General features: G+C 38.7%; 1 protein-coding gene across 2 annotated transcripts in view; it reads right to left on the bottom strand.

Moving 5' to 3' along the window:
• Positions 1 to 12512, bottom strand: part of ndst1a (N-deacetylase/N-sulfotransferase (heparan glucosaminyl) 1a) — an 86706-nt gene that overhangs the window by 4856 nt on the left and 69338 nt on the right. For both annotated transcript variants that reach the window (XM_037542894.1, XM_037542893.1), the window contains 7 exons: positions 10662 to 10844; positions 5458 to 5554; positions 4308 to 4431; positions 1536 to 1710; positions 1043 to 1213; positions 831 to 940; positions 112 to 214 (listed from right to left, as the gene is read on the bottom strand). In XM_037542894.1, the coding sequence (XP_037398791.1) occupies positions 112 to 214; positions 831 to 940; positions 1043 to 1213; positions 1536 to 1710; positions 4308 to 4431; positions 5458 to 5554; positions 10662 to 10844 (963 nt within the window). The remainder of the gene's footprint in view (positions 1 to 111; positions 215 to 830; positions 941 to 1042; positions 1214 to 1535; positions 1711 to 4307; positions 4432 to 5457; positions 5555 to 10661; positions 10845 to 12512) is intronic.

The following is a 12512-nucleotide window of genomic DNA, read 5'->3' as shown; positions in this document are numbered from 1 at the left end:
CTTGCTCATCAGTATAAGATAATCAGAATGCTAGCACTCCTCATCTACAGCTCCATATGACAAATGTCCAGGGACAGTAAAGGCTGCATGATACAGGCAAAGGTACTGTACCTCTGAGTCCATATCTGAGTATCTCTTTCCTTTACTCTTCCGCAGACACTTCGTCTTCCCTCCCTCCAGGAGCTGACACCAAAACCCTTTTTTAGGATCAAACCTGCACAGATGATCACAGCACATTTGATTCCGTTCATGACTTTATTAATATTTTATTACATTTCATTCTTACTATATTAAATCCATACCCTGCAAATTTGAAATGTTTTTATATGAGCTTTAATACACGTATACTAGATATATCCTTTGTATATTTTTATACCATCTTCTAGGTGTCTAGGAAGCTCACAGAAACTTTCTAAACCAGCCTTGCACAAATATATGATTGTTTTAATATCACTGTTCACAGTCATTAGAGCTTCAAAAATATGTTTCAACTTCATGTTACCACTAGGACTTGTATCTTTGAAGCTGTAAAGATGAAGGAAGCCCTTTGCAAGAAATCAAGTGGAAAAGTTATCACTATTTCCTACAGAACGTGGTTTTCTACAAGTTTGGAGAGCTGTAACGGTCATAACAAAGAGAAGTCACAGACAGCATACTTATCATATATTAATGATTTTTACTCATAATTCACTGAAACAAACTGCTACAAAACTAGTATAAACATTTGAATAGCAAAGCAAAATGAAAGAATTTTCAACTTCTAGAGGCTGTGAGTGATCAAGATCAAGATAAAGCACAGCTGAAAGGGATACGTTTGGAACATGACTTACGCCAGGATCTTGTGGTAGTTAATGGTGTTCACAAGTCCCAGAAACTTCTGCACCTTATCCATGACTGATGCTGGTTCAGTTTTCAGCATCTGCCCATCCACAACCATGATCTACACAAAAATGATTGCAGTTTTTAAGCCTCAAATTATTACCAAAGCACTACTAAAAAGGCTCTAAGCTTATGCACTGAAATGCAAAATACACACACACACCTGACTAGAGTGGTAGTGTGTGAGCCATCGTTCCAGGTGGGCTGCGTACCAACCCGGTGCCAGACAGCGGCTCTGTAGGATACGCAGCTTCACAGGAGCACTGTGGGATGCGGTGATGACGTCATGGAAAGAGTATTTCAGTGCCACTGGGTCGTCATGAGCTCTCTGGTGCTGAAAGGGAAGAAATATGTGAATAATGTGTAATGAGTCAGTAGAGCATCTAGACCTTGCAATGTGTCCTTGAAATAAAACCTTGACATTTGACACTCAGGCCTTTCTGATTGCTCTGTAAATGCGAGTTGATGAAAAATGATATTAAAGCCAGTGGAGACAGCAGGATCTGTGCTAGGAACCATGACCACAGACAATGTTACTATTAATTAATGTAACATTAACTAATATTAGTCTTAAACAGTGTGATGTGCACTGATTCATCAAAACCTTTACTATCTCATGTTTTCTTGGAGGTTTGTAGGAATATAGAGAGTATTACCTGGTACCATGCGTAGGCTCTCTCAGCAGGATTGATGAGGACAGTGATGATTTTAGCTTTCGGGAGCAAGGCTGCTGCTCTAGCTGCTGCTACTTCAGAGTCAAAGTAGTTAGCACTCTTCTCAAAGTAGTAATCTGAGCTGGTGTTGGAGGGGAGAGGGAAATACTCCATATACCTGAAACATACAGGCACAGACAAACGAGGCTGCAATTGATTTTCTACGTGAAAATACAACCCCAATTCCAATGAAGTTGTTGTGTAAAACATAAATAAAAACAGATTACGATGATTAGCAAATTCTTTTCAACCTATATTCAATTGAATACACTACAAAGAAAAGATATTTAATGTTCAAACGGATAAACTTTATTGTTTTTTAAAAAAAATCACTCATTTTGAATTTGATGCCTGCAACACGTTCCAAAGAAGTTGGGACAGGGGCAACAAAAGACTGGGAAAGTTGAGGAATGCTCAAAAAACACCTGTTTGGCACATTCCACAGGTGAACAGGTTAATTGGAAACAGGTGAGTGTCATGACTGGGTACAAAGGGAGCATCCCTGAAAGGCTCAGTCATTCACAAGCAAGGACGGGGCGAGGTTCACCACTTTGTGAAGAACTGTGTGAGCAAATAGTCCAACAGTTTAAGAACAACGTTTCTCAACGTGCAATTGCAAGGAATTTAGGGATTTCATCATCTACAGTCCATAACATCATCAAAAGATTCAGAGAATCTGGAGAAATCTCTGCAAATAAGCAGCAAGGCAGAAAACCAACATTGAATGCCCGTGACCTTCGATCCCTCAGGTGGCACTGCATTAAAAACCCACATCATTCTGTAACGGATATTACCACATGGACTCAGAAACACTTCAGAAAACCACTGTCATTGAACACAGTTCGTCGCTCCATCTACAAGTGCAACTTAAAACTCTGCCATGCAAAGCGAAAGCCTCATATCAACAACACCCAGAAACACCGCCAGCTTCTCTGGGCCCGTGCTCATCTGAGATGGACTGACACAAAGTGGAAAAGTGTCCTGTGGTCTGACGAGTCCACATTTCAAATTGTTTTTGGAAATCATGGATGTCGTGTCCTCCGGGCCAAAGAGGAAAAGGACTGTCCGGAGTGTTATCAGCACAAAGTTCAAATGCCAGCATCTCTGATGGTGTGGGGGTGTGTTAGTGCCCATGGCATGGGGTAACTTGCACATCTGTGAAGGCACCATTAATGCTGAAAGGTACATGCAGGTTTTGGAGCAACATATGCTGCCATCCAAACAACGTCTTTTTCAGGGACGTCCTGCTTATTTCAGCAAGACAACGCCAAGCCACATTCTGCACGTGTTACAACAGCGTGGCTTCGTAGTAAAAGAGTGCGGGTACTAGACTGGCCTGCCTGCAGTCCAGACCTGTCTCCCATTGAAAATGTGTGGCGCATTATGAAGCGCAAAATACGACAACGGAGACCCCGGACTGTTGAGCAACTGAAGTTGTATATCAAGCAAGAATGGGAAAGAATTCCACCTACAAAGCTTCAACAATTAGTGTCCTCAGTTCCCAAACGCTTATTGAGTGTTGTTAAAAGGAAAGTTGATGTAACACAGTGGTAAACATGCCCCTGTCCCAACTTCTTTGGAACGTGTTGCAGGCATCAAATTCAAAATGAGTGAATATTTGCAAAAAACAATAAAGTTTATCCATTTGAACATTAAATATCTTTGTAGTGTATTCAATTGAATATAGGTTGAAAAGCATTTGCAAATCATCATATTGTTTTTATTTATGTTTTACACCACATCCCAACTTCACTGGAATTGGGGTTGTAAGTTAACAAACCCCCTACAGACTCAAATATAACAACTTTTTCTTTAGATTTTAGAGCACAGTTTCTATTTGTTAACTGAGATTTATTTTATTTCCACAATTCCCCTAATTTCATTTCACCCCCCATCCCTACCCTAAAGGACTTAGTGCTTAGCTCTCCGTTTTGTGCATTCATGTCTAGGGGTAGGGTTTCCCAAATTTCTAATGAGATAGAGGAGTAGGGCGAAGTGTTAGGTCTAAATTGGAGGTTTTTAAGAGTCAGTCTAAATGGAGCATTATAAAGGAGGAAAAAAAAAAAAGCAGCAAGACGGCTATACAAGTGACCCACACATGTATTTCCTTTTGTTTAAAAATTGTGACAAACATGGTGTTATTTTAGTTTAATCTTACTTCAATGTATTATCCTTTTCCTCATAAATCTTTAAAGCTTTTCATCAAATATCTGTGAAAAGTGAAACTGCTGAACTTTACTGCTCCTCTGCTATCACTGCAGAGTGGCAGGGTCACCTACAGAGCACTGCTAGTAGCCCATTAGTGAAGCAATGTTCTTTTTTATTTGAGAGTTGTCCCATTTCACAGAGGAAGATTTCAGCTACTACCCCTTGTAACGCGCAAAGTGACACATTCGAAAACAAGAGGTAGGGGTTAAAAATAAGAAATGGGATAAAGCCCAAGTAAGCATGCTATACTATAAATCTATCCATGAGAAACATTTAGGTAGCCAATAACAGAGATGTGCAGTAACTGGGAGTATCATGAATGTATGTAAAATATAACTTTTAAAACAAACTTAAAGAGTAACCTGCAAACTACATAGAAAACTTTATGGATTTGAGATATTCTCATCCTGAATCTGAATGTGCTGCAGGTCCAGGTGAGAAAGTGAAGAAGAAGAAAAAAAAATGTACTGATGCAGAGAGACAAAGAAAGCCTAGAGCACTTCTCACCAGTCTATTCCCCGGTGGTAGTTGTGGCCGTTGAAAAACTGAATCTCCTCGAATGTCTCTTTGCTGGGGTAATTGCTGATGAGGTCAGGGTGCATGCCCAGGAATAGATACAGGGCTGTCGTCCCTGACAGAACAAGAAATGAGTGGAGGAAAAGAAACAGTATTAAGCACTTTGGAAACAGGGATGCACACAGGGGTACGATGCAACACCCCTTGACTTCAGAATTATTTAAACTTAACTGCTAAATAACAAATGAACTGCTATTCTTACACTTTGTGCATACAGGCAATGCATCTTCAACGTGTAGCCTGTGTCACAAATCAGTCGTCTACAGTAGATTAAGTCATTTGCATACAGTTTGACCAGAATGACCACAGAGCATGCAGGATGTGCATGAGCTCCTAATATATAGCTGTCATCTATAGTACATTATTATAAACCCTCTTGACTATTTCACCTCCCTGAAATTACAACACCTTCCCTATCTGTATCCCTGTCTGGAGGTAATGAATGGGCTACCCAGTCTATAAAACAGTCACAAATATATGCAGTCATAGACACAGTCAGGTTTGGGTGCCCTGGTTAAATGACATGTTTTGTTTACACTCTCTCAGTAGAGAACACCTCTAGACATTTTAATGGTGGCTTAAAATGTAGCCTGTGAAAATACCTATACTATATTTAAGGACATCTAGATGATTAGGTTTTTACTTACAAAATCGACAAACATGTAATTTGAGCATAATAAGTCCAAACTTTTGTATATGACTGCATAGATACATAAAAACATACATGCTGATCTTACACCAGCACAGGAACAGGTAGCAGAAGGCTGAGTGTCAAAACCACACTGATCTGGCTGCCGGCCGTGGAGCCTGACGCTTCACAGCACTGTAACACTAATGACATTCTCTCTCTCTCTCTCTCTCTCTCTCTCTCTCTCTCTCAATTCACTGAACAGTTGTGAGACTATTAAATGGACATTCATATATATGTTAGATTTGTTTAAAATAATTACTATTCGAAAGATAACTCCACAATACATTAGTACAACTACTGAACTAATGTGCCAACAGTTGAAATGATTGGCCTCAAGGGCTCTGGGTGTAGCACACAATAAATCCAGCAGGGGGAGCTCTGGGCATTCACCTGTTTTCTGTGGTCCAATCACAAGCAGCTTAGGGAAGCGATCACATGTTTTCTCCTTAGACCAGATATCCTTGTGTCGCTTATCCTCACAGGGGTTCTGAAACATTTCAAAACAGAACAAAATGACTCTCTGAATTATCTAAAGACACTGCAGTGCCTTTAAACTATTTTGCGTTAGGACAAGGACAAGGTTAGAAGATTTCACATAATAAGAGCGAGGGCTCTGTCGTGAATAAAAATCCAGGGCACTTTCTAATACATTGAGTTCGAATGGAAATTCTAAACAGAGCACTGCTTTGTTCTGCATTGACAACCATATGACACACACACACAGGAACAGGCAGTCTTTTAGACTTGACTGTATGAATCATTAAATGATGATGACTACAGACATATCACTGAGTCACCAGCCACATTCAAAAGAAAACACCTCCAGCTCATAATACATTCAAACTAACTCTGACAAAAGCCCAAGAAGGCAAACATCACTGAACACTACACATTTCACGGTGTCAATCACGCTGGAATGAAAATTAAAAACCCAGTTCTGAAAAACCCAGTCCAAATCTGAAAGCATTACTTCTTATAAATGACTATGGCCATTTCTGAAAAGACGAACTAAGGTCTGATCAAAAGACTTTCTCCAGCCTCAGAAAGGCATTTCTACAGACTGTGTTTAGTTTGTTGGTTTTAATGTTGTTTTAAAGTTACTTCTAGTAATATCTTGTGAAATTTCCTTATATTTCTCCAGTCAATAAGATAAAGTACTGTACAAAAGACTATCCTCCATTGCATTTTAAGTCAAAACTTTAAGTACCATTAAGTACAAGACATTCTTGTTTAAAGAGATTAATGGTAGTTACAGTGAAAATCACAATTTTTAAAAACAAATTAAGCTAAATTTTTGTTTCAGATCTGAAAAAAGTTGCAAGAAGCCATTACTCAAAAAAGAAAACTTAAGAAAAGAAGTAAATTATCAAATTAAACAAAACAAAATAAAAAGTTACTGGTGTTCTCATAATACACATACCACAGATGCTTCTATGTAATTTTCTGTTTGTTTTTTTGACACTGTAGAAGGAATAAAGTACACTCAATGGCAGTTTTGAATGGAAATGAAATAAATGAAGTGTTATGGCTTTGGAAGAACAAAAAAAAAAGAACAGTGAAAAGAACAGTGAAAAAAGACTGTAAAAATTGCCAAAACTGTAAAAATTTTGGAGTTGATCCCGATTCCGATTCTAAATGATGAGCATCAATGGAGCTGATTCCAAGAGACAATTCCATACAAGTCCAAAAAACAAGTTATGTACATAATACATGATTAGCACTGAGTGTATTCACATACACTTAATAATCCCATCATGATTGGATTTCTGCAGTTATCCAATTATTCAAATGGTCATCTAAACAGCATACTCTGATTTCTTAGATCAGTCTAGAAAATCCAATTAAGAAATGTGATGAGATTTCTCAGAGTGTTTAAACTCCTACTCAGATTTCTGTTGCATTTCTCAGCCAGAGCATGTGCAAAAACAGGCCGCAGTAGCAAAACCAAATAAGCAGTGTTTTACACAGTCCCTGTGAAATGGCAACAAACTTTTGAAGAGATGCTGAAACCAACACCATGCTTAAAGAATTTAAGGAAGATTCATCTTCTACATGATGTGTGTTTGTATTTTCAGGTAAAGTGGAGTTTTACATTACATTTACATCATGACTGTGAGTTTACTGGCTGGTTGCAAAGCAGAAATCTGAGTTTCCCATTATTGGATTACTCAAGTGCATGTAAATGTGATTTGATTACTGACAAAATCTGATTTTCTGCAGTTATCGGCTTAAGAAAAGCACAGACACACACTCACTGATGGTGTGAATAGGGCTGGGATGTAACGGAACACAAGTACTGGAAATATGTATTCAGAATCCAGGATCTGTATTTGATCCAAGTCTAATTTTGTATACGCAATTTTTAGAATACAGTTATATTTAAATTTTTTAGGAGAATACTTTTAGAATATTGACCGAGAAAAATAAATAAATAAATAAATAAAATAATAATGCTAAAGCCCGAGTAGACTGATAAACCAAGGTGATGAGCCAGTTAATAATTTCAGTGTTACTGAGCTCTTTTGAGGGATGATCAAACTGAAAGCCTCTTCAGCACGGGTGCTGGGGATTGTGGGAGCAGCAGTGCTCAGAAATGGACGAAGAGAGATAAAAATAAATGTTGAATATTATTGGAACTTTACATTTTAAGCTGTTTTTATGAAACATTAACAGACTAACTACATGAAGAAAACTGCCTACTACTAAAAGCAAATAAGGTGCATTGGGGGGAAAACAGCTGTTCCAATGTGCCTTATTAAGTTTTCTAAATGTATTTTTAATATGCAATGTATTGCAATGGAATGTGCTCCTGAATGCATTTAAGACAGTATGATCAGTATTCATCCACACTGCTGCAAAGTCTTCTGCCCAAATACAACAGACCTTTGACCAACAAAGGATCTTGACCTATTAGCTTTATGTGCTCTCATCTCAGTTGCTCCTGAGGGACACAAACGATCCATTTAATTATATGACATGTTTGACCTTAGCAAGGCAATATGGGACACTAACTCAAGATAGATTAACTGACAGTCAACTGTACCCAGTTCTCCTCAGTAAACCGAGTTTTGTTGTTTGATTGTGAACAGTTTTTGTCTATATTTCACACTGTTCTCATTTGTCCAAAGTAAAATACAATCAATTTACTGAATGCTGTGGAAGGAGGCACTTGTCAAACAGGCTGTCTAGACAGTGAGGACCAAATCTCACACTCATAGGTGCCAAACCTCTTGAGACTGCAAGCATTATATTCACAGCCTCCAAAGTGTATGCATTCACTAATACCCCTCTAGAACATTTCAATGGTAGACATCATTAGTAACAACAGCCAGTAAGCATGGGTAAATCCACACACAAAGACAGAGTGAGTGAGAAAGAGGTCATAGTCAGGCTGCGTTTTGCAATGAACTGACAAAACAAAAATGTATGATCGAGTATAATCTGCAAAGTGAGAATGAGGAGTAACCAAATCCCTGTTAATGCATTTTTAATTAAGTTACTCTCCAGATGCAGCAACTTTAAATGTTTTTCTACAATCAGGCTCATTTCACACATGAGGCACTACTAGTCTGTGTACAGCGTGCATGTAACAAAAGAACTTTGAAGTTTGGAGGTCTGTAGTGATTGACTCTCCAGAAAATTGGTGACCTCTGTGCACTACGCGCCTCAGCATCCGCAGACCCCGCCCAGTCATTTTACGTGGCCTACCTCTTCATGGCTGAGTTGCTGTCGTTCCCGATCACTTACACTTTGTTATAATACCACTGACAGTTGACTGTGGAATATTTAGTAGTGAGGAAATTTCACGACTGGACTTGTTGCACAGGTGGCATCCTATCACAGCACCATGCTGGAATTCACTGAGCTCCTGAGAGCGACCCATTCTTTCAGTAATGCTTGTAGAAGCAGTCTGCAGGCCTAGGTGCTTGGTTTTATACACCTGTGGCCATGGAAGTGATTGGAACACCTGAATTCAATGATTTGGTAGGGTGAGTGAATACTTTTGGCAATATAGTGTACATGTGCTGTTAATGTAGGCATATGGATAATGCTGGGCAAAATATGAGGAACTGATTCAAGCTTCAATTCAAGCTTTTGGAGTCAACAATATTTCCAAACGCCTGCTTGAAAATCATCTATCTTTGGAAAGGACTTCCAGTACTACCTGTTTGTTTGGCTGCTGACTTTCAAAACAAGCAGAGTTAGTTAACTTCTACCTGAACTACTGAGTATGCCTTTGATGAAGGCCAGGAGAGTCGGTTCCATAAATGACTAAAGCATGAGCCTTCCTGTTAGAGTCAGAGACGATGGGAGCATGTGTTTGTGGTAAAATCAGTGTCAGGTGATGAGCACACACACCCACACACCCCACAAGAGCTTTATTGTTCAATCCTTTGAGTACAAAAGACATGAATAAGAGAAAAGATTAGAGGGGGAAGAAGAAAGAGGGCGCGCACACACAAGAGTGGAATGAGGAAAACAGAAGCACACTCAACCACATTATAGAGCTCTTACGCAACTACGATAGAGAAACAAAAGAAATGAATAACAAGCAGCACGCTCTCTGATGAAGGGCTGCTGGCCACAGAGCTTGACGCTACACAGCACTGTAGCACTAATGATATTCTCTCTCTCTCTCACACACACACACACACACACACACACACACACACACACACACACACACACACACACACACACACACTCCATCTCTCCTCTGTCTGGGACTCTTTCAACTTCAGCTCAATAATCATATGCTGCTGGTCCCCCCCCCACACACACACTCTCAGTGTTTCTCTTTTGCTGTAGTTCAGTTGTAACACACCTGACTCAGGTCACTCAGGGTTTGATCATTAGCTGAGTTACGTGAGTTAGAGCAGGAAAAACAACACTGAGCATAGAGGAATATCGAAGCATCCGGGAAAGGCTACATTCTTTATGAACATATAAAACTAATTATTCATACATACATACATACATGCATACATACACATATATAATATCAATGTCTAAACTAAACACTTTTCATCATTGCATCCACAAATTAAATAAGAACTGCACTATACATCCAGAAACACTGCCGACCTCTCAGGGCTCAAGCTCATCATATGTATTCTAGTCTGAGAAGTCAACCCTAGATGGTTTATGGAAAAATGGACATTGAGTTTTCTCAGTCCAAAAAAAGAAAAAAGAAAAAAAAAAGAGAAGGACCATCCCGTGTGAAACACAGGAATGTATTGGGGCCCATGGCATGGGTAACCTGAGAAATCTATGAAGGCACCATTAACACTAAAACATATACACATTTTGGAGCAACATATGCCGCCATCTTCTTTCTCAGGCACATTTATACTTATCTCAGCACGACAAGGCCAAGTCATATTCTACATGTGTTTCAACAACATGGCTCTGGAACAGCCTTCCATTGAAGAGTGTGGCACATTATGAAGCACAAAATACAACAACAAAAACTATGTGATAAACAGCCATTTAGTCAAACCTGGCACTTTGATATAATAAAACCTGTGTGTATTATTACCCCATTAAGAAATATACAAAGTTAATACACACTAATGTACACACTATACACCCACCTGCCAGAGTGGCTCTCTGTCAGAGGGAAAGAGGCTGAAGTATTTGTGAGCGAGCTGGAGTGGGGGCAGCGTCTGCAGCCTTAGGTGAGTCCACGTCTGCACGAAATGCAGCAGCTTCTTAAAGGTGTACAGCCCCAAACGGTCATTTCCGTAATTAGACATGTGAGTCATAAAGATGCTGATCTGAGAGAGAGAGAGAGAGAGAGAGAGAGAGAGAGAGAGAGAGAGAGAGAGAGAGATTGATTTATCTTATTCTGGACCATGTTTAGACTGTTCTTAAATATTCTTTTTATAATACCTACCTTTACACGGAAAAAAACAAAACAAAAAAAAAAAACTTACGTGCATGTGGCTTAAAGGGCCTATGCTACATTTAATTTTTTCCCTTGCGGTCAACTTTACTTGACCATTTTCCAACCTCTATTTATCTCTTCAAATTAAAATGAAGAGTGTATTATATGTCTAACACCAATTACACACAACATCAGACTCTTATTACACAAAAATTCAGTTTTCTGAGATATGAGCGCTTTAAACATGGGTGCAATAGGTTTAATGAGCTGGAAAGGAGTGGTCTGAGGTGGGTTAGACAGTCAATCAGCAGTTCAGATTTGGAAACAGGCATGCTTATTAACTCACAATGTACATTAAGACTGACTGCTTAGTTACTGCAATTTGGAAATTTTGAAGACAAAGTTTGAAAAGGTTTGAGTAAAACGAGATAAACACCAACAGAGAGAAAACAAGTAAGGCAAATTGTCCTTAATTACATTTCTGATCAAACTCCTTTTATTGATCACTCTGATCAATGATGCGACACTAGCTCATTAGGTAAGGGTCAAACATACAGCTCACTACTGTTCATACTGTTCTCTGCTGCACTTCAAGGGTGTCTGCTCATTCATCATACAAAGTTGTGTGCCTGTGGACCACAGACTAATTAGCACATCATTAGATCAGCACTGGCTTTAGTCCCCAATGAAGCTTCAGGTGAAGTGGCATTCCACACACTTTGGCACTCTGCCCAGAACAGGTATCAATATAATCAAGCTTCTCTATTGAATTTAGTTCCCCAGCTTAGACAGTTCAAATTAGGAAAGCACTGTGGCGTTGGTCAGCTGTTACTGAACAGTCTTACATTAAAAAATATATATAACATCATATATAAAATCCGACTGGCTGAGACATGTTACAAAATACTAGATGTAGTAATGTAGATGTAGATGTAGTAACTGGCCGCACAGACCAGTCAATTTCTGTATTTTAACTTAATAAACTTATTTTTAAAAATAACAGACATTATGGTGATCTGTAAGTGGCAGGTTGCTTGGCAACCATAGCCAGTTTGGTTAGCAGAATAACTGCTTATTGTGAATATTATTATTAATAACTATAACAACAACAACAACAACAACAACAACAACAACAAAAATATCATCTGTACATTCTCTAATATTGTATTTGGTCACCGTTTCACAAGGTGCGTCAATGGGTCTAAAGAAAACAAACAATTCTGACTTGGTGTTTGTTTATTTGATGTTTGTTAACACCTTTACAGGACAGCAGTGACTAATGTTTGTTTTGTTGCTGTTCATACCTTTAGAGGGCAGTGATTACATTATTAATGTTTGATGTGTATTGATAACACCCTTAGAGGTGGTCGGTGGCTGGTAGCCTATATATATATATTATATATATTTTTTTTTATAACAACTTAATAAACATTTATTTATGCCCTTAATGTTTTTAGAGGACAATGGTGAGTGATGTTTATTTGATGTTTGTAACACCATCAGAGGACAAAGTTCATTAATACTAAGTATAGAAAGCTAAGAAGAAGAATGATAATCA

The sequence above is a fragment of the Pygocentrus nattereri genome, chromosome 11, assembly GCF_015220715.1.
Source record: "Pygocentrus nattereri isolate fPygNat1 chromosome 11, fPygNat1.pri, whole genome shotgun sequence".
Classification (NCBI taxonomy): Eukaryota; Metazoa; Chordata; class Actinopteri; order Characiformes; family Serrasalmidae; genus Pygocentrus; species Pygocentrus nattereri.
Note: the sequence above shows the minus strand (reverse complement) of the source record. Positions and strands in the feature narration are given on the sequence as shown.